The 24296-nt window shown below is 39.9% G+C and overlaps 1 protein-coding gene across 1 annotated transcript in view; it reads right to left on the reverse strand.

Moving 5' to 3' along the window:
* Positions 1-14806: 14806 nt before the first annotated feature.
* Positions 14807-24296, reverse strand: part of DOC2B (double C2 domain beta) — a 1351069-nt gene continuing 1341579 nt past the window's right edge. The window contains exon 9 of the mRNA XM_077296346.1: positions 14807-16227. Within this exon, the coding sequence (XP_077152461.1) occupies positions 16091-16227 (137 nt within the window). The 3' untranslated portion in view covers positions 14807-16090. The remainder of the gene's footprint in view (positions 16228-24296) is intronic.

A 24296-nucleotide genomic window follows, 5' to 3' on the forward strand; every position in this document is an offset into this window, starting at 1 on the left:
CAATTAATTTGAATTCCCTGTATAAACTGAATTTTGTAATTTTTTGAGTTTTCTTGTGCACTTCTTTAAGTTAAAATCATCATGAATTTACTGATAAGTCATTTATAGCTTTATAGCTAATGTACAAGCTTAAAATATATATATTTTCCCTGTCCTTATTATTATGCTATTGGGGATAAAATCTTTATTAGCTTAAATTAAATTTAATTCCCAGAAATGTAAGTTTCGTGGCCCTGAATTCTTGTAAATTTAGCCCTTACATTGTAAAAATATTAAAACATATAAACAAATTAAACACAAAAAAGAACATCTTTGGGGAAACATTTTATTGGACATCTGTTTCACAATGAAGGGTCTGGGGGTGACTCAGGATATATAAAAATTGGATGTTCTGTATGTTCTATATTGGTTTGGGCACATTTGTTTCTAATGTAGCCTTATATTTTTCTTTAACCTCTTTTTGTAAACTATAGCAAGACCACTACCAAATCCAATTGGTGACTAAACCCTCCCTATAAACCTAAGACAACAGTTAAACTTCTGAAAATGATAGGAATACATACAGAATACATGTTAGAAAAATAGCTAAAAAACTTTAGTGTACATTAAAGTGGGAAAATTATTTTTTGAATCCCTTTCCTCTGAGAAAGTTGTTTTGCTTTACAAACCTGAAACCTAAGGCTGCACTATGTAGAGAGTCAGATGATATTTCCCCTCTGAAATTTCTGTGGTTTTAGCTCCCCATACACATTATTATTCATCTATATAAAATATTTGACACTAATGAAGACAGTTAGGTTGTGGATATCGCTGTGGGTGGTTTTTTCAATTCTGACAAGTTCTCAATGACAGTTAACAAAAATAAGAACAGTAACTGTGACATCCCCGTCAGCTATGAGGCAAGAAAAAAAGAACACTTCACTTTTACTTGTTAATATGATAAATACAATTCCAACCCTCACCAAAGCTGTGCAGGTGACATTCGCAAGTACATGTCAGAATGGTTTCCTTAAAATTTGATCCGAAGATGCCTGAAAATCTCTTCTTTTAAATAAAACACTTACGCCGATTCATTATCACTTTTCCACTTCTTTGTCTAATACATGGCATTTATAGCCTGCTTTTGATTTGCACCAAACTCTTTAAGCTGCGCTGTTTTTAAGTCTATTCTATGCGTTAACTTGTTTTTCTTTTAATGTTTGCTATTATAGGCAGTGTTTGGGGTTTCTAGAGGATTTCAAGTGATTCTTCAATTGCAATTTTTAAAAAAGTCACTAAATGTTTGCTCAAATGCACGACAGCACACCCATTGGAGTAATTTTATGGATGCCTGAAATTTTGGTAAAAAAATTTGGATCATTTAAGCAGAACATGCATCTTTCTGCTCTAAAAGAACAGAAATAAAGAAGATTTTTTGCTCTTGCACATATTTCATGAACCACGTGCAAACATTTGAAGAACTTTAATCAAAACATTTACTGTTTTGGGGTTGTTTTACATAGGCAGACTACAGTGAAAGAAATGCACCGAGTGATCTGTAATAGATCGCCCAGTGCGCATAGACTTCCTTTCTGTTTGGCAGTACAAGTCCTGTTTACACAGGACGATGCACTGCCAACTGCCAAGAATGAGGATGTTTTGCACTTGTGCAATGTTACCTTAATCCTCCAAAGTGAGATTGCTTTTTGTGACAAGTTTTTGTAAGTCATGGTAACTTTGGCCTGGGATTATATAATGAGTAAAGAACAAATGTTTAAGATGTTATTTTCCTATAAAACAACGTAAATACATGTGAATGTGTGGTTTTTAGATTAACAGTTTTTCATAATTGCATAGGAATTCTGAAGAAAAGAAATATTTAAAGGATATTATCATACTGTGAGTTCTATCCAAAAGACCTCCCTGTTAAAGACCATATTTATAAGCAGAAGCTACTTTCCTGGCTGATGGGTTAACTCCTGACATCCTAGTCACCTCTCTCCAGGAAATTAATTTCTAAAACACAGTTAACTGTTCACTTCACTTCACTCTCCCTGTCAGCCTCTGACCTGGAGCTGATGTTATCAGTCCTGCAAAATAACAAGCCCCCACCTGTCCTGCTGTAAAGCTTCCAGAGTATTTCTCCTAATCACAGCTCTCCCTTTCCTGAGCTATGTGCTTGTTCAAAGACCCTGTTATCTCTATAGGAAAATATAGTGCTAATAGTGTAGACTTCAGAACAAGCACACTGACAGACTTGAATATGTCAGAAGGATATTGACCGGAACTGTCAGTCGAGGTGGACTGTCCAACCACCCTCCAGCAACAAGGAAGTGAAGACACTGGAGAGTTATGTGTTGTGAAGAGACATCATAAGAATACCCCTTTAAATTAAAATGTAAGATAAAAACACTATGAAGCACATTTTTGAGACCGCACAAAGCAGTTGGCCACATTGCCAAAATTCCACCCACCTGTCAATGGCTGCATGATTATAAAACAAAATTGTGTGATCATTAGTTGCGGATGGACAAAGTTTTAGCAGCATTGTGTTATCTCACCCGTTGACTCTAGTTAAGTTCCTATTGAAACTAACTAGTGGAAAGCTAGTTGTTCATAAATAACAATTATCTTTTTCTATGAAGCTGTTCTACTCTTCTAACCTCCATTCTAACTTTTCTAATTTTAAAATGACAGAAAATATAAACTGGGCAATATATTAGAGTAACGTCTGGTTTGTTTGCTCTGAGGGTAGGTCCAATATTTCTATACTTCTATTTTCTAAGAGAAATGTTAGTGAGACTTTCCAATATGTACATCCTCTCATTAGATGCCCTCTGTAGCTCACTAGACTTGTTAGTATATTGTATTCTTAAGGAACCTAACGAGATAGCTGTCAATCAAATTCTCATTCAGTCGACAGCTATCTCTCGCTACTCCCTCATATACATGAATGTGTATTTGTTTTCAATGGCGAGAGCTGAGTAAAGGTACCTTCACACTGAACAACTTAACAACGATATCGCTAGCGATCCGTGACGTTGCAGCATCCTGGATAGCGATATCGTTGTGTTTGACACGCAGCAGCGATCAGGATCCTGCTGTGATATCGTTGGTCGGAGCTAGAAGGCCAGCACCTTATTTTGTCGCTGGATCTCCCGCTGACATCGCTGGATCGGTGTGTGTGACGCTGATTCAGCGATGTCTTCACTGGTAACCAGGGTAAACATCGGGTTACTAAGCGCAGGGCCGCGCTTAGTAACCCGATATTTACCCTGGTTACCAGTGTAGATGTAAAATAAAAAAAACACATACTCACATTCCGGTGCCTGCGTCTGCGTCCGCTTCCCTGCACTCCTCCTGCATCCTGTGTCAGCGCCGGCCGGCCGTAAAGCAGAGCACAGCGGTGACGTCACCGCTCTGCTTTGGCCGGCAATGACACAGGATGCAGGAGGAGTGCAGGGAAGCAGACGCAGACGCAGGCACCGGAATGTGAGTATGTGTTTTTTTTATTTTACATTTACAATGGTAACCAGGGTAAACATCGGGTTACTAAGCGCGGCCCTGCGCTTAGTAACCCGATGTTTACCCTGGTTACTTCGGCATCGTTGGTCGCTGGAGAGCTGTCTGTGTGACAGCTCTCCAGCGACCACACAGCGACGCTGCAGCGATCGGCATCGTTGTCTAGATCGCTGCAGCGTCGCTAAATGTGACAATACCTTAAGCCTCTGTCACACACCTCTAGCAGTGGCTTATCTCTTAGAATTACAAAAGTATCATGTTTGAATTCAAAACTGTCCTATTCTTTGAAAGTCTGTCAGTCATACAGAAGTCTGCACTTTTGCCTAATGTGCAGGGGGGAAGGCTTAAGGATCTGTTCACATCTGCATATACACAGATACAATATATCTGACAAAACTGCCAATGGAGCCTCTGCATGTTCCCCAAATTATTGTTCACCACCACTTCTATACCACACCTCATATTTATTCCTACCCTGGAACAGTAGAAGCGAACATTGTAAAAGTGAACATCTACAATTTAATGATTAGTTTTGCAGAATATAGAATCACCAATACAATGAATACACTAATCCCTCAGCATACAATATTAATTTGTTCCGTAATATCTACAGTATCAAAAAATATTTAATATTAAAACTGTAACTCTATGGAAAACTAATGATTAGTTCTGAAACCCCTAATAAGCAATCCCGAACTAAATTAGAGGATAAAAGAAAAAAAAAAATACAAAAGAAGAAAGTCCTTACATATAACAGTCTGAAGAAGAAACTAGAATCAAGGTATTTTCAAGCTGTTCCTCACTTCTATGCCACTGTCTGCAGGACACACCATCACTATGGCCTACTGCTCTGCTGGCCTCCAATATCTGTGACCTTTCCTAGAGGATCCCAGCACTGATAGATGCCTGTGCAGGGACTGGTACTCCAACATGACTGAATGAGTGACTTCTTCCAGTGACTTGCACAGATTGGCTCTCGGTCTTTGCCAATGGCTAGCATGTTCTGAGGAAAACAGTCAAACACATGCTCTGCAGGTCAAACCCTTACGTTATGATTGCCTGAGAGGGGGCACCGTAACTTACAAATATTGAATCCTGAGGCCGTTGCATGTGAGGCCTACTATATTGTGCTACATTAGGTACATTTCATAGAGAGAGAATTCACTCTTCTCCCAGCATTATTTTAACCATTTTCACATTTTGGATTTCTCATTCATTTAAAAATAATTAATAAAAAAATGTAAAACACTATTTTGTTCATTTGGCTGTTGCATTTAATGGAAATATACACTCACCGGCCACTTTATTAGGTACACCTGTCCAACTTCTTGTTAACACTTAATTTCTAATCAGCCAATCACATGGCGGCAACTCAGTGCATTTAGGCATGTAGACATGGTCAAGACAATCTCCTGCAGTTCAAACCGAGCATCAGTATGGGGAAGAAAGGTGATTTGAGTGCCTTTGAACGTGGCATGGTTGTTGGTGCCAGAAGGGCTGGTCTGAGTATTTCAGAAACTGCTGATCTACTGGGATTTTCACGCACAACCATCTCTAGGGTTTACAGAGAATGGTCCGAAAAAGAAAAAAAATCCAGTGAGCGGCAGTTCTGTGGGCGGAAATGCCTTGTTGATGCCAGAGGTCAGAGGAGAATGGGCAGACTGGTTCGAGCTGATAGAAAGGCAACAGTGACTCAAATCGCCACCCGTTACAACCAAGGTAGGCCTAAGAGCATCTCTGAACGCACAGTGCGTCGAACTTTGAGGCAGATGGGCTACAGCAGCAGAAGACCATACCGGGTACCACTCCTTTCAGCTAAGAACAGGAAACTGAGGCTACAATTTGTACAAGCTCATCGAAATTGGACAGTAGAAGATTGGAAAAACGTTGCTTGGTCTGATGAGTCTCGATTTCTGCTGCGACATTCGGATGGTAGGGTCAGAATTTGGCGTAAACAACATGAAAGCATGGATCCATCCTGCCTTGTATGGAGCATCTTTGGGATGTGCAGCCGACAAATCTGCGGCAACTGTGTGATGCCATCATGTCAATATGGACCAAAATCTCTGAGGAATGCTTCCAGCACCTTGTTGAATCTATGCCACGAAGAATTGAGGCAGTTCTGAAGGCAAAAGGGGGTCCAACCCGTTACCAGCATGGTGTACCTAATAAAGTGGCCGGTGAGTATATATATATATATATATATATATATATATATATATATATATATATATATATATATATATATATACTGTATATATATATATATATATTTAAATTCAAATTCAAAAATGCTATTAATGTAATTTATTTATTTTAAATATTTGTACATTTAGATATATACATCAATATGTCCCAAGATTGAAACGAGTTAGTAATGGCTGAAACACTAGCACACATAGACATGAGGAAGCCAAGAGAAAAGGTTAATAAATAGCCACATATTAATAATGCTGCTGTGTTTTGTCACCCAAGACAGAAGGGCTTGGTGTTTGTCTGATGCCTCCACACTTTGTTTAGGGTACTTGAGTCAATTTCCTCTTGCAATTATCAATTATAAACTATCAATGTTGTTCCTATGGAGAAGAGTCATGTGTAGGGTCATGCCAGCTAGTAGCATGGTGGATGAGACTAGCTAGGGCTTAGTCACATCTCTTTAATGGCTGCATAGTTACTTTATGTCTACCCCTATTGTATGTACGCCTTTGGGCTGGAAGGTAAATGTGTTGGCTATCACTTAATTTCCTAAATGTCTTATAAACTGTACTGATGCATTTTAGAATTCTCATCAAACTTGAGCATTTTGCAGCACTTGCTTTTGTCAACAAAAGTGACCAAGTTGGCATATATGTAGCAAATATTCATTATGTTCATTAAATCCAATAAATATTGGATCCAATCAATAGCAAGATTTTAGGATCATAGAATCAGAGCTTTTCTTCATTCTTACTGGTGTCATGATTTATGCACAGTCGGTAGATTTTCTAAACTAAGTTTTTCAAATATATTGTGTTGAAGAAGCTAAACACTGTCATTCGGTCACCTATGGTTATATTAGCATTGCTAGGTAGACCACTGGTTTCAGTAAACTACATTACCGAAATAATAGAAATACAATAATTATGACAATATATGTGATTTTATTAACAGTCTGTTCATAGAGAGAAGTATAAAACCATGCATAATCTGGATTATAGAGTTATTCTTCCACCAAACAGCTTGTCACCAGGAACACAACTTTTCTCAACTCATCCTCTCTGGACTTATGGAAAGAATACTTACCATTTTCATCTTCAACTACCCAACCTATGACTTTTTTTCAGAATAGTTTTTTTTAGGGAAACATTCAGAGATGCATAATGCCTGATTAAGATGTAAGTGATGTTTCTCATAAGCAAAAAAAATTATTGATTTTCATCAGTGTTTTAGATCCGAGTTTCATCAGTTTTGGTCGGAGTATCAGTTTTTACCATCAGAGTTTTTCTCAGATGCAAAAAAATAACTGATGGAGGTTGGTTTCTCAAGCTTCTCCTAACAGCCAGTAAAAAAAGGACATGGCACGATTGGCACTCAAGTGCTGTCCGATTTTTTTCATGGACCCATAGACTCATTGATGGGTTTGAGCCATGACTAAGATCAAAATCGGACATGTCTCCGTGTTAGCGGACATGTTAACCACATGGACTATAACAGGTATGAAAAACACAGAGCTTGCGCGTGAAAAACTGATGTCTGAATGAGCCCTTTGGTGGTGTGAAAAATGAAGTAGCATACTTTTAACCATCAAGACACATTTTACACTTTTAGATTGGTGCTTTTGCCATGTCCTTATTGTGGTTTACTTTTGCTCAGTGCTACATAGCTATTATATTATGTAAAAAAAATAAATACCGTACATGCTGTTTTTTCACTAAGTTGACGTTCTGATATTTTTTTCTGCTGGTTTTCCCATATTTTTCTTCACAGAAATTGGAAATGGCAAACAACAATACAAAACCAACACATGTACAACATTTTACATAATAAAAAAAAACTCCACTAATAAAGCTTGTAGAAACCTCTATGAAAAATGCCTAAATGTGACCCTGTGATCTTCATATGTACTTAGCGGACAACCTGTGTTTTGAGGTATATCACTCTGTTTCAAGGTTTCCATCAGACAGAAGTATTCATTCATTCTCTGCTTCATTTGAAAATTAGCTCATGTCAAACAGTGGGTTATGGGAGCAAATCCCACCTCCCTGAGATTTAGCTTGTTTCCTGCATAGTTCACAATGGAATAAGGAGAGATTTAGGGAGCCAAGAAGGAGAAAATGTACAGTGCTATACCCAGACTTACAAAACAAGCACTGCCTCCTTATATTCATCACAAGGAGAAAACTGACTTAGTAAAGTATGCATTATAATGTATGTTATGGTAACATTTAGCTGTTTAATATCCACAACCAATTACACCTAATTAATCCCTCCATTTAAAACATTTAGTTCACTTAATACAATTATGACACAAAACTTGCAGAAAACCCCATATAGGTAGATATAACAATAAAACCAACATAAAATTAGCATTTATACACTTGGTTGTCATGCTACAATATATTATATCAGTAATTAGCATAGTGGAACATATATTTTGTTAAGTTGAAGGGCAAATTTACTGCACAAGGGTTCTTAGGACTTGCCGAAATTTGCCCAGTTTCTCCCAACGTGGTGATCAAGTAAAGTCCAACACTTTGCACATATTTTCTTTAACATATTAGTATGGCAACTATTTAAATCCAAATAAATATGACATATTATTACCCCAGTAACTTACCCTCCTTTTATTAGTATGGATTAATTACGCCTGATTTTGTATGCTGTTGGTGGAATATTTCTGCAGAAAGTCTCATTCTCTTGGCTTGTTAATTACTAATGAAAAACATTTCTGTTATTTTTTATTTCCTAAACCTGTGTAAATGTTAGTATAGTGTGGTGTATGTGCGTCAGGATACACCATTTGCGCCACAACACCATTCTTTCATTATCCTACGGGACACACAGTATCTACAAAGTAGCATGGTTTGAGAAAGACTCTTCCTAGAGTCGAAACGTCATGACGCTATGCCATTGATTCTGTGCCCTCTACATGAAAAATCATTGTTTATGGTGTCACTACCTCTACTTATTAAATAATCACTTTCATCACAAAAAGAGAGTGCAGCTGTTTTGACTTTCTCTCTGATTTATCCTGGTTCAGCTCACACCTCGTCTCATTTAGCTGTGTGCGCCTCCTATCCACCACTAGCTTCACAAGGTGAAAGCGCTCTGCGGTGGGAGTGAAGAGAAGGTAAGCAATTTTTTTTTAAATTAGTGGCTATGCTAGTACATGGATGACTATTGGCTGTGAATTATTCTTTATGGATGACTATGGGGGTGCATTATACGTTTTTGATAACTATGGGGTGCATTATACTTTTTTGATAACTATGGGGTGCATTATACATTAAGGATGAGTATGGGGTACATTGTACTTTATTGATGACTGTAATGGTGCATTAGACTTTATGGATGACTGTGGAGCGCATTATACTATTGGATGACTACGGGCTGTGCATTAAAGTTTATGGATTACTATGGGTGTGAATTATACTTTATGGGTGATTATGGGGTGCATTATACTTTATGGATGAATATGGTGGGATATTATACTTTATGGATGACTATCGGGTACATTATACTTTATGGATTACTATAGGGTAGCAGTATACTTTATGGATGAATACAGGGTGCATTATACTTTGGATAACTATGTGGTGAATTATGCTTTATAGATGACTATGGGAAGTGCATTATAATTTATGGATGATTATGGGGTGCATTATACTTGTTTATGACTATTTGGGTGCATTATTCTTTATGGATGACTATGAGGTACATTATATATTATGGATGACTAAGATGATGCATTAGATTTTATGGATGACTATGGGGGTGTATTATACTTTATGGATGACTATGGGCTGTGCATTATACTATATGGATAACTATGGTACAGTTCACAGGGGACTGATATTTGTAAGTTCTCAAAAAAAAATTTATATTTAACTTTTCACTGACTAATCCAATTGGAGTGAAGAAGAGTTATTATTAAAACATAACTTTTAATAACAATTTTTAAAAAATTCTTTTTAGTGGAATTGTGAGAGTTAAAACACACAGAGGTGCCTGGTCAACCACAATGCATCAGTGATATCAGTGATATCCTTTTTAAGGTCCGCGGTTTCAGTTTAGATGTTAACCAGTCTGATAAAGTGCAATTAAATATAATTAAATAAAATCCGCTCTCCAAATGATAAGGTCTAATATCTTATCACTTATTGTACTTTATTAGCCCGGTTAACATCTAGACTGAAACCGTGGACATTTATAGCTGATTATAAACTGGTTATAACTGATGGTGGAAGAAGTGAGCCATGAGGTTTTTTTTTGCTTTAACCATTTGTCGGCCTTTCTACGGTTCAGCAAAATAGTAGCCGCACCTGGCCACCATTTTCATTACGAGCAAATTGCAAAAAAATCTGTCTTCTGGACAAAACTATTTTAAAAAGTTAGTTTTTAGCAGTGTATAGCTACAACAAAGCGGAGTTAAAAAAAAGTGGTGGAAACAGAGTCTTAGAGTACATGCACACGATCAGTAATTGCTGCAGGTTTGATGCTGCGTATTTATGCAGCGTTAAACCCGCAGCGGCCAGCTGTGACAGCATAGTGGATGAGATTTCAAGAAATCCCACGTCCACTAGACGTCCAAAGATGCCCGCGACTCACCCACGGAGACTGACATGCATTCTATTGATGTAATTCTCTTGCGGTAGTCACCACAAGAGAATTACATCAATGGAATGTATTGAAGGCGGTGAATCTGCACGGTTCAGTGAACACATGCAGATTTACCTGTGTTCAATAGACGGCAGCACTTTGGAAATCCAAAGCGCTGCCACTTCCAGAATGTGTGCACCCGGCCCTATAATACTATGACACATCTTATAATATTTCTAAGTCTTGCAACATTGCTGCAGAAAGAAACTATACTCCATGCCAAATGGAGTGACATCAATGACAACATTATTGGAGCTGTTATAGTCCTTATTTGTCCATATTGTTATACTACTACATCATTATGATCCCAACCACTTTACGTAGATATTCTCCACATGATACATTATTTCAGGTAAAAAATACTTTGATAATACAATAAAGGTAACATATTAAGTGACTACAGCTGCTTAGTATGGAGGCTCTGACATTTAGTGCTCGAGCACACGACCATAAAAATTGGATGAGTGCTATTTTTTGACAGATAGCACTCAACCCCATGTTATTTAATGAGGCTGTGCCCATGTCCAAGTGGTCTGAGGAAAGACACATGATTTGCCTCTGATAATAAGAACGCGCTCGGTCATTCAAATCTATGGGTCCATGAAAAATAATTGGACGGCACTCGGATGACTGGCAGACTGAAGATGGAGTGAACTTTTTTTTTAACTCTCTACATCCGGGAAAATCAGATCACACACTGATCAAATGCTAATCAAACTCTGATCAAAGTTTAATCAAACTCTAAACATACTCTGATCAGAATCTGATCAGAGTATGATTAGCATAATCAGATCGATTTTCTCACATGAGAGAAAAACGGTTGTGTGACCCTAGCCATACAGATATGGCTGAGGCTCCAGTAGAAAAGTTTCATGAATCCTGTCGTGGGCTACAGAACTCGTAATGACGTGCAAATTTACAGGTGGATACTGTCTAAGGTTTTACTCATCAATTCCTTGTGGTTGCAATGTTTGTCAATTTTTGGTGGGGATTGTAGGTAATAGGCACAATCTACACTACAGCTCTGATATGTTGTAGAAGTGCTCTTATGACAAATGTCAGCCAGTGACCTCAACATTTCCTTGATTATTAATCTAAATAAATACTAAATTCTATTTTTTTAATAGGCAGTTTTTATTCTAAATTCTCACTGACTTATAGATGCCTGTAACCACCATTAAAAGGTGTCTAGTAGGTTACAATTGCATGCTGCTATTATATTATTCTCAATAATAAAACTGTATGCAGTGAGCTCCCAAGCATCAATGGTGGTGCCACATGCAGTAAATATGTAGGCTATTTTTCTATCTTAAAGGGAATCTGTCAGTAGGATCAACCGTCCTAGGCTATCTATAGGAGCATGTAGGTTGCAGGAAGCTGAATAAAATGATACCTTGATATTTGCGAACTGATGTTTGATTCCAAAGAAATGTCTGTGCAGATCATTTGGAGCTCTGTGTCAGAAAAAGTGAGCTCTGACCACTATGAAGATATATTAACAATTTGATAAACACAAGTCACTATGTTGAAGCTAAAGCTTTAAGGCATAATGTTGGAAAATGTTTGGCTAGAAAATGACATTTGAAATGTATTTAAAGTTTGTCAAGCACAGACGGCTAGTGGGAATTGAACTGAAGTAGATGGTTCTGAGCTGCAGGACCTGAGAACAGATGATTAGTGGGTGTGCTGATATTGATGATGGCCGGCCGTATTACTCGCGCGAGAATCGTATTGCAAATCTTGGACTGGTAGGTGGCTCTTCTGACATGAGTGTGACAGCTTCATAGAAATACAGTACATCACGTTGTCACACTCGGGTCAGGAGAGCTGCCGGCCAGTCCGAGGATTGCCATGCGATCATCGCCTGAGTCTGACTGCACCTCTAGGATATGTGCACTCATTAAGCTTTTGATGCAGCCATTTCTGCATCAAAAACGAGTCTCTTGGCAGGAAAAATGCAGCCTAAAATACCTAGTTTTTGCCGCATTATTTACTTGTGTTTTTTATGAGTTTATTACTTGCATTTTTTCTCATTCAAGGGAATGGGGGACAAATTCTGCAAAAACACTGAAAGAATTGACATGCTGGACATATGAAACTGCTTCACATTTGCAATCAAAAAATAAGCAATGTGCGCATGAGACTTCAGGAATCTCATTCACTTTGCTGGTTCTAGGGAATCCTTCAGTTTTTGTGGCAAAACTGCAATGAAAAAACACCAACAAAAATGCAGCAAATACTTAGCATGTGCATATACCCTTACTTTTAATATTTTCATCAATGTTCTTGTTTATTTCAATGAGATTCTTTCTGTAAAAAATGCAGCCCTTTGGTTAAAGATATCATCTATTCTGTCTAGTTCTGTCATAGAATATCTGGAGTTCTCTTCAGTTTTACCAGTCAATTATACCTTTCTAATAAAAGGCATTTGTATTCTTACTAGGATCTGTAATGCCTTGTGTTTTCATCAGTTAATAATGGACGTGTCAGGTCAGACGTAGGTAAAGTCTACCGATGTTCTGTCCACTTGTTTGCATTAGAGCACCTAATGACTAATTTTATGTAAAATGGATCTTCCATGATATCTAAGGCCTCATTCAGACGTCTGTTTCTCTCATGTACGAGCAAAATGGACCGATTACTTTGATCAGAGTGTGGTCCAAGTGCCATCAGTTTTTCTTGTATGAAAAAAGAAAAATTATCACCTCCTTCTACTCGAGACGCTGTAAAAATTGGACCGCAGTTGGACATCATCATGATTTTTTCACGGACCCATTGACTGGAATTGTCGATTTTGATGCAGCGCTCGGATCAAAATCAGAGAAGTCTTGTTTTTTTAAACAGATCACTAGGCACTAGGAAAAATAATCGGACATGTGAAAAGCCCCATAGACTATCATAGGTACCATTGCTATCTGTGAAAAACGTGGATAGCACTCGTACGAGAAAAATTGAATGAACCTCAACTTTGATACTTTGCAAGTCACAATAATTTGCTATGCTGAAATACTTTAATTGAAATGCTCAACATATTATTATAATAAAAAAATATAATGTTTAAAGGAGTTGTCTGAGTTAAAATAAAATTTGATTAAATGCAGAAAATAGCATCAAATAACAAAACATAGATTACTTACCTAATGCTTACATGCAGCACTAGGCCTCAATTCTGGTGCTTCCTGTTGGTCTTTGTCTACCTCCCTGCAGTGGTCACGTCCGGTCGACTGACGTGACTGCTATATTCAATCACTGACTTCAAGAGTGTCATGCTGTCCACTTAAATGGTATTAGCTGCAGCAGTCACATAGGTAGACAGCATGCAACAATTCTAGGAAATTAAACAATGACCGACAGGTAGCTCCAGAGCATCAGCACTGGAGCAACAAGGGATTCATCAGATAAGTTATGTTGTTATTTTAGATTATTTTCTGCCTAAAGAAAAGTTCCTATAGATCGTGGAAAACCCTTCTCATCCTATGACCATCATGAAACTGGTGACTTATCACAATCTTATCATAAACTCAAGAGTGATAAAGAGAAAAATATTGGAGGTACTAAGAATTAGTGTGCTCTAAAACCAATACTAACATATACGCCAGATTAGTAACTTGGTGGCTTGTGCGTATCATACAAAAACGTAGAAAACTATCATTACCAATCAAAATACTTTCTGATACACACTATGTATTTATTCTACATGTATAATTTCTTAGTTATGACTGATGATAATGTTCTATTGGAGTAACCAGCAGTCTCGTAAACGGGCATAGAATTTAGGCTTTTTGGTTTTTGGACTTGTTGAATCAAAAAAATAGTATAAATGCCCCTATCCACGCAGATGGTCATATGTGACAGAGGTAAAGCATATTTCTTATTTAGCGATCCTTCTCAAGCTTTATAAACCCATAGCTGTCAATCAAAGAAAAATGGGTTGGAGAAAGATGGAAAACAAGTAGGCGGGAAGGTCCATTTAAATGATTGGTAACGCCAAGGGTGAACTGAGTGCCTGTACTTGGTTTGAAAAGTCATTCTGTGCTGACAGACTGCCTTTAATCCCAAGTGAAACAGGCTCTATAGGTTACTTGCTCAGACTACAGGAGGACATTATACCTGTGCACTGCTCCATATTCAGGGAGAGGAAGTATAATGTCCTCCTGTTATTTGAACATCGCTTGTTCGACTCTGTAGTGGACAAGATACAGGGATCACGAAGGTAAAAACAGCCCCAAACTAGCTGTGCTTTATTGAATGACATGACTACCATGCTTATCTTTAACTTTTGAACTAGTTCTTCACGCCAACAGTTTTTAAGGGAAATCACTATAAATGCTTTGTGCCTTTGATCTTCTAGCAGTGTGTATACTCTGACAAGTCACATTTCTGTCAATGTCTAGCAAAGAGCAAATTTATAAACCTGTAAAGACGAAGCACTTGCATTGCCAATATTAGTCAATCACTGTTTCATTGTAAACGACAATGTTCAATGCTTGATACATTTTAAAAACAAATTATCTGATTTTTTTTCTCAAATACAAATATTTAAATTTTCTTTTTTACAAATTTTTAATTCACAATGCTTGGCTTGACTACGCCATGTCTAGTTGGTTTCAGATGTCCGAATCTGGATACATTTTAACATTTGTACCAAAATCTCTTGGGGCTTTACTAATCCAGGCATAGGTCATAAAGAAACCTATTATGTTCTAGGTTTAGTTCAGAAGTACCATGGAAGGTGAATTAGCCGCTGTCGTAATATGCATGATAAAATGCTGATGCCTCCTAGCTGTGTGACACTGGTCTTAGTTGTAATTATTGTTAAATTACTAGAGGCAAACCTATATTAAGATGATTTTATGTAAATATATATATACTTAAGAAATATTAAAAATATATTGACATTTTGTAAAAAGTATCTTGTCACTTACATTGAGTTTACATCATGCCGATAAAAGGCTTAGAATTTCTCCATACTTCCCTCTAGGGATTGCTAATTCCTACTTTCATGGTAATCCTATGCATCACGATCTTCTTTAGAGCAAGCAAGCGCCGAGGCACAAATGAGCATCTTATATTACAACAGAGAAAAAGGTCTTTCCTAACTTCCCTGATGGTATGTGATGTGGTCGTATAAAAACGTCAGCACAAATAACAATAACTTTAATTAAACCTATAAATGTCATATGAGGTCTCGGTTTGTTACTGTGCAGAAATGAAATAGTGCAAACCAGGATGACGGTAATGCGCAATATTCCTTTTTTTTTTTGCTTTTTAGCCACACTAGTCTACATACAATCCTTGTAATTCCCATCCCAGTGCCATGGCAGGAAAATAGTTTCTGTCACAAGCTAACTCATGATTACAATGTGTCAGTAACATTTCACTGCTCAGGCGATCAAACTCAGAAAATAAAGAAATAGAAATCATCATGAGAAAAATATGCAGCCAGCCAGTAGAAATAAAATGCGAATATCACCAGGAGAAGGGATCCGTCATGTAACTCCTGTAGCAGAATAGGGAGCTGATGCGGTTTTGGGGTGAGGTGTGTTGAGCTCTTTGACCCTGATTGGCACTATTGCAGCTTAATGTACTAATAAAAGCATTGCAGGCAAATTATTCCTAGTCATCTTTCCACTTTTCTATGGTCATAGTAAACTGTGGCAAGGGCAAAGGCATAGCTTGTGACTTGTTCCTTTACAGCTGCGCCACCAAAACACCGAGTGGCACACTAAGGTCAGTCACTGAGGACGGCTCCCGGTAGCTCATTTGTTAATGTGTGCCAGCGTTCAATTTTCTTGTCTTTGTTTTTCAGGCAGTCAAACCAATGTTTGAGACGTTCTCCTTTTGCATTGATTCCCAAAACAACTCCACCTATTGATTTAAGAAGAACATTATTACTGACTCTAATTTTCTAGAATATGGGGCTTCACTATTCATTTATTATATGAACATGAATAAAACTTATTTTATTATCATGACATTTAAAGGGGTTGCTGATACCTATAGTGCCCTTTATAAATATCTATCTTTAAGCCCTAATAATTTTTGTAATTTGCTTTTTGCAATGGGCTGGGTGGTGGAACCACTGTGCCAAAGCCCAAGGAAGACCTGGAGGGGCGTAACTAGGAGCCTCATCCAATCTGACCACAGACACGCAGCAGCTAACGACACCGCAGTCCGTGGAGAGACAAGGGAGGTGATCCAGGTGGTACTCCAGGACTGACATTGGGTAGATGGTGGCTGACCTCTAGGAACAAGTAGCTGGGATGGCCTGGGGGAATGTCCAACAGATGCAGACAGGCAGAAAAGATGACAGGAACCGCAGGTACAGACATGACAGTCTGATGGAGAGATGAGCACTGGTGAGTGCAGCTGGCTTGGCTGTTGAGGTGAGCACTGGCAGGTGCAGCTGGCTCAGCTGCCATTGAGGTGAGCACTGGCGGGTGCAGCTTTCTTGGCTGCCATTGAGGAAAGCACTGGCGGGTGCAGCGGACTCGGCTACTTTTGAAGGAAGCACTGGCATGTGCAGCAGTCTCGGCTACTATTGAAGGAAGCACTGGTGGGTGTAGCAGACTCAGTTACCATTGAAGGAAGCACTGGCGGGTGCAGCAGTCTGAGATGCAAGTACAGGGATCTGATAACTGACAATTGTGTTAGGAACAAACTCACAACATTGCACCGGCCCCTCCGTGTTGGAGGAGGCAGTTTAAATAGTAAGTTTTCTCCAGCTATTGGCAGGGGATACTTAGTTTAGAGAAATACGTGCAGCCCCTTTATGAAAGAGGAAGTGTGCACGTGTGCACCCTAAGCACAGGGAGACTTGAGACTGGAGACTTGCTAGGAGTGCACACACCCCAGGCAGCAGCAGACACTGAAGGAGCAGGACAGGAGCCTTGGTGGTGAGTATGCTAGTGTCTCCGCAGGGAGAGAGGGACTGCAGGCAGAGATGTGGGCACTACACTTTACTATAAAATTCCCTACCATTCTCCCTATCTTGGCCATATATGTGCTTTTATTCTTTACATTCTGTGATGTGTCATTTGAGTGAAGTCTCAAATGTGTGAATGACAACAGCGCCCTTCGCTTGAGAACGATTTGTTTTAGGGTGGTGATAAAATATAGGGGGCAGCACTGCGGTCACTCACCCTGCTTCTATCTCCATCCTCTAATGGCGAGTTGTTTTAGTGAAAGAGGGGTCATTGCCACAAACAGGGGCTGTTTTGTCAATGATGGAAGTGTTGCAGCAGCGACTAAAGATGCGAAAGTGTGCCAGCGGGTAAAGAAGCTGTGGTCACTATTTCCTCACCCTTCCTGAAACAGAACATCATCAGAAGTGACAGCAGCTGTGTTAAGTGGGGACAGCACCACCCCCTAATGACATCTTGTTTCAGTGGGGAGATAAAACCTGCGGAGAAGTGACTGCTGGGCCATCCTCCAGTGAAGTACTGTTTGAGACTCCCATTAAATAAAATGTCACACAATTGAAGAGAAAAAGCTCATTTGGGGAATAGCAGGATAAGAAAAGGATGAGGACATTTTATAGTAAAAAAAATTTCAGAAGTGGTTAGGGCTTAAAGATAGCTATTCATAAAGGGAATTAAACGTATTGAACAACCCCTTAAAGTAAACTTTTATTTAGCAAGGAGAAACATACATATCTTTGGATACAGAAGTTAAAATAATGGAAGCTGATTTGGTTATATATGATAAGCAATATAATTTATTAGCAAGCCGAAGCTGCAAAAGCAGATTTCTAGGATTCATACACACTGGTTCAAAAAGTACCGTATATCACACTGCTTCCCCTTCTCTATATGCATCCTAAACATCCTAAACATATAAAGAAATAGTTAATTTTCCATCCTGAAAAAAAGTTTTTTTTTATCACTACGGTCTTATTGTAGCTAACATGGCCACAACTAAGAGCTTAAAAACTGTCTCAGGCCCCTATCTATAATAAAAAAAAAACAAGCTGTGAATGATCATGGCCAATGATAGATCAGTGATTTACCAGCTTTTTTTTTTACAGATTCTCATTCTAAGGGCTCATGCGGATGAGTATTAATCGGACGTGTGCTGTCCGATATCTAATCGGACAGCACTCTAACCATGCTATGCTATAGGGTTGTTCACAAGAACAACTTTACTCTTGATCCGACTGTCCTTGAGAAAAAAAATTGCGACATGCATTACTTTTCACGAAGCCTTTGGTGTTAAGCCTATGAGTGCATAAAAGAAATCAAATTCCACATGGAACATCCGAGTGACATCCGTTTTTTTACTGACACATTTCTATTATTAACCCAAGAAACTGTATTTGATTGTGTACATTTTTATTGTAGATGTATGAAAACGGATTACACATGCATGTCACATGGACGTATACACAGATGGCACACAAGTGAACATCAGATGAAGATTAAATGAAAATTGTCTGAACTTTCTGGATGAAGCTTAGAAGATTTTTCATACGTTCGTCTGCAGGGCCCCGATATATGAAGATGTTTGGCTGCCATGGACTGGTTTTGTACATGGACTGTCTTTCTAGCCACCCTACTTCTCATGCAGCTTCATAGACCATCTTCCTCCGCTACATTTCCTGTGTATGTCATGTCTGCTCCCCTCTCGTGTGTTTTTGCTTCTTTACTCTTGATCCACAGACCGGGACCAGGATATTTTATATGCAACCACACTGTCAACATTGATTCAGGGTAATAAATGCAGTTTGTATTGTGGCTACTAGCTCATATGTTATTCTAAGCTTAAATCTGAAATGGTATGACTGATTAAGGTCGCACTCTTTACAATATGATACATTATTTAAGCTGTATAACTAGACTGTTAAAAAAACGAAAAATCAAAATACTTCAATGAAATCTTTATAATATAAAATTGATCCAATACAGATGTCCATATGGCATCCCTTCCTAAAGGTGAGTAATTAGATTAAAGGAGTGTGGAGTAACCTGATGAAGGTGTAAAATGAAACGCATGTTGGGGTTGGCGCCACACATGTTCACTGGACCACACAGGTACAGTTGTGCTCAAAAGTTTACATACCCCGGCAGAATTTTTGTTTTCTTGGCCTTTTTCAGAGAATATGAATGATAACACCAAAACAATTTCTCCACTCATGGTTGGGTGAAGCCATTTTCTGTCAAACTGTTTTATCTTTTTAACCCCTTTCTGCCATCAGACGGAATAGTGCTTCCGATGGCAGAACCCCCGCTCACCGCTGGACCCGCATCAAAGCCGGGACATGTCAGCTGTTTTGAACAGTTGACATGTGCCCGCAATAGGCACAACTAGTTAAATGCCGCTGTCAAACTCTGACAGCGGCATTTAACAAGAGCATCTGGCCATAGAGCCGGAAATGCGCACACCGCTGACCCTGTCACGTGATCGGGGGTCAGCAGTGCGTCGGCAGGACAACCAGAGCTCTCCTGGAGACCTTTATGGTTGTTGATGCCAGATTGCTGTGAGCGCCACCTTATGGTCGGCGCTCATAGAAATGCTGTAATTCAGCTACATAGGGGCGATCTGAGCATCGTCCCTATGTAGCAGAGCCGATCAGGCTATGCCAGCTTCTAGCCTCCCATGGAGGCTATTGAAGCATGGCAAAAGTAAAAAAAATGTTTTTAAAAATATGAAAAAAAAAAAACATAAAAGTTCAAATCACCCCCCTTTTGCCCCATTCAAAATAAAACAATAAAAAAATCAAACCTACACATATTTGGTATCGCCGCATTCAGAATCGCCCAATCTATCAAAAAACAAAAAAATGAACCTGATCGCTAAACGGCGTAGGGAGAAAAAAATTCAAAATGCCAGAATTACGGTTTTGGGTCGTCTGTTATGATCCGGTGACCTAGGAGCCGCATGAGAGACGTTCTCAGGAGTAAGTGGTATCTGTACTGACCGCGAACCCTAAACTGACACCGCAACTAGAAGTAGCCGTGGGGTGTACCTAACACGTCCTAGACACCTCGACACAGCCGGAGGACTAAATACCCCTATAGGTGGAAATGGGAATTCTATCTTGCCTCAGAGCAGAACCCCAAAGGATAGACAGCCCCCCACAAATATTGACTGTGAGTATAAGAGGAAAGACACACGCAGACAGAAAAACAGAATTTAGCAAAAGAGGCACTTCTAGCTAAATAGAAAAGGATAGGACAGAATTCTAAGCGGTCAGTACTAAAATCCTAAAAATATCCACAGCAGAAAATACAAATATAATACATCTAACTAAAGACATAGCAAGTATATCTGCAACTCCTGAGAATCCAGCATGACTGAAAAATCCAGACAAAGTCTAAGCTGGACAAAAACACAAATGAATTGCACTGAATTACAAGCACACTGCATGTGTGCACAGAGACAAAAAACCAGACACTTATCTTAGATGAATTGGCAGCAGAGCATGAGGAACCAGAGAGAGAAGCAATCCCTCCAAGAACAATGGACAACTGGCACTGACTAATGAATCCAGCAGCCCTAAATACCCCAGTCAGGCCTGCAATCAGCAGGAACACCTGACCATGATTGCAAGCCAGGGACAGCTGCAATACCACCAACAACCACCGGAGGGAACCCAAGAACAGAATTCACAACAGTACCACCCCTTGAGGAGGGGGCACCGAACCCTCATCAGAGCCCCCAGGCCGATCAGGACGAGCCAGATGAAAGGCACGGACCAAATCAGCAGCATGGACATCAGAGGCAAAAACCCAAGAATTATCCTCCTGGCCATAACCTTTCCATTTGACAAGGTACTGAAGCCTCCGCCTCGAAAGGCGAGAATCCAAAATCTTCTCAACCACATACTCCAACTCCCCATCAACCAACACAGGAGCAGGAGGATCAACAGAGGGAACAACGGGCACCACATATTTCCACAATAAAGATCTATGGAAAACATTATGGATGGCAAAAGAGGCCGGAAGGGCCAAACGAAAAGACACCGGATTGATGATCTCAGAAATCCTATAAGGACCAATAAACCGAGGCTTAAACTTAGGGGAAGAAACCTTCATAGGAACATGACGGGAAGACAACCAGACCAAATCCCCAACCCGAAGCCGGGAACCAACACGATGACGACGGTTAGCAAAACGCTGAGCCTCCTCCTGAGACAACACAAAATTGCTCACCACATGAGCCCAAATCTGTTGCAACCTGTCAACCACAGAATCCACACCAGGACAATCAGAAGGCTCAACCTGCCCCGAAGAAAAACGAGGATGAAAACCAAAATTACAAAAGAAGGGCGAAACCAAGGTAGCAGAACTAGCCCGATTATTAAGGGCGAACTCGGCCAATGGCAAGAAAGCCACCCAATCATCCTGATCAGCAGACACAAAGCATCTCAAATAAGTTTCCAAAGTCTGATTAGTTCGCTCGGTCTGGCCATTTGTCTGCGGATGAAATGCGGAAGAAAAAGACAAATCAATGCCCAGCCTAGCACAAAAGGCCCGCCAAAACCTAGAAACAAACTGGGAACCTCTGTCAGACACAATATTCTCCGGAATACCATGCAAACGAACCACATGCTGGAAAAACAACGGAACCAAATCAGAAGAGGAAGGCAATTTAGTCAAAGGTACCAAATGAACCATCTTAGAGAACCGGTCACAAACCACCCAGATAACCAACATCCTCTGGGAAACCGGAAGATCTGAAATAAAATCCATAGAAATATGCATCCAGGGCCTCTCAGGGATCGGCAAAGGCAAAAGCAACCCACTAGCACGGGAACAACAAGGCTTGGCCCGCGCACAAGTCCCACAGGACTGCACAAAAGAACGCACATCACGCGACAAAGAAGGCCACCAAAAGGACCTACCAACCAAATCTCTGGTACCAAAAATACCAGGATGGCCTGCAAACACAGAACAATGAACCTCAGAAATCACTCTACTAGTCCATCTGTCGGAACAAACAGTTTGCCCACTGGACAGCGGTCAGGTTTGTCAGCCTGAAATTCCTGCAGAACCCGTCGCAAATCAGGGGAAATGGCCGAAAGGACCACCCCTTCCTTCAGAATGCCGACCGGTTCCAGTACCTCAGGAGAATCAGGCAAAAAACTCCTAGAGAGGGCATCAGCCTTAATATTCTTAGAACCTGGAAGATACGAGACCACGAAATCAAAACGGGAGAAAAACAAGGACCATCAAGCCTGTCTAGGATTCAGCCGTCTGGCAGACTCGAGGTAAATCAGATTTTTATGATCGGTCAAGACCACAATACGGTGCTTGGCTCCCTCGAGCCAATGTCGCCATTCCTCAAACGCCCACTTCATAGCCAACAACTCCCGATTGCCGACATCATAATTGCGTTCAGCAGGCGAAAACTTATGAGAAAAGAAGGCACACGGTTTCATCAAGGAACCAACAGAATTCCTCTGAGACAAAACGGTCCCTGCCCCAATCTCAGAAGCGTCAACCTCAACCTGAAACGGAAGAGAAACATCCGGCTGACGCAACACCGGGGCAGAAGTAAATCGGCGTTTAAGCTCCTGAAAGGCAGAGACAGCCACAGAGGACCAATTCGCTACATCAGCGCCTTTCTTCGTCAAATCGGTCAGGGGTTTAACCACACTGGAGAAGTTAGCAATGAAACGGCGATAAAAATTAGCAAAGCCCAAACATTTCTGAAGGCTCTTCACGGATGTGGGCTGAATCCAATCATGAATGGCCTGAACCTTAGCTGGATCCATCTCTATAGATGAGGGAGAAAAAATGAAGCCCAAAAAAGAAACCTTCTGCACTCCAAAGAGACACTTAGACCCCTTCACAAACAAGGCATTATCACGAAGGATCTGAAATACCATCCTGACCTGTTTCACATGAGACTCCCAATCATCGGAAAAAATCAAGATATCATCCAAATATACAATCATGAATTTATCAAGATAACTCCGGAAGATATCATGCATGAAGGACTGAAAAACAGATGGAGCATTAGAGAGTCCGAATGGCATCACAAGGTATTCAAAATAGCCTTCGGGCGTATTAAACACAGTTTTCCATTCATCACCCTGCTTAATACGAACAAGATTATATGCCCCCCGAAGGTCAATCTTAGTAAACCAACTAGCCCCCTTAATCCTGGCAAACAAATCAGAAAGCAAAGGCAAAGGGTATTGAAACTTGACCGTGATCTTATTCAAGAGGCGATAATCAATACAGGGTCTCAAGGAGCCAATAGAAGAAGATAGCCGAATATGCCCCTTCTCCAAAGACTCCTTAACATAACTCCGCATAGCGGTATGTTCCGGCACAGACAGGTTGAAAAGGCGGCCCTTGGGAAACTTACAGCCTGGAATCAAGTCAATAGCACAATCACAGTCCCTATGCGGTGGAAGGGAACTGGACTTGGGCTCATCGAATACATCCTGAAAATAAGACAAAAACTCTGGAACCTCAGAAGAGGTGGAAGAGGAGATTGACATCAAAGGAACGTCACTATGAATCCCCTGACAACCCCAACTAGTCACAGACATAGACTTCCAATCCAACACAGGATTATGTATCTGCAACCATGGAAAACCCAGCACAATAGCATCATGCAAATTATGCAACACCAGAAAACGACAATCTTCCTGATGGGCTGGCGCCATGCACATGGTCACCTGTGTCCAAAACTGGGGTTTATTTTTAGCCAAAGGTGTAGCATCAATGCCCCTTAAAGGAATAGGGTTCTGCAAAGATTGCAAGGGGAAACCACAACGCCTGGCAAATTCAAAGTCCATTAAATTCAAAGCGGCGCCTGAATCCACAAACGCCATGACAGAAAATGACGACAATGAGCAGATCAAGGTCACAGATAACAGAAATTTAGGTTGTACAATACTGATGGTAACTGAACTAGCTATTCTCTTTGTACGCTTAGGGCAGACTGAAATTACATGAGAAGCATCGCCACAATAAAAACACAAC

Source organism: Ranitomeya variabilis, chromosome 3 (genome assembly GCF_051348905.1).
Source record: "Ranitomeya variabilis isolate aRanVar5 chromosome 3, aRanVar5.hap1, whole genome shotgun sequence".
NCBI classification, from domain to species: domain Eukaryota; kingdom Metazoa; phylum Chordata; class Amphibia; order Anura; family Dendrobatidae; genus Ranitomeya; species Ranitomeya variabilis.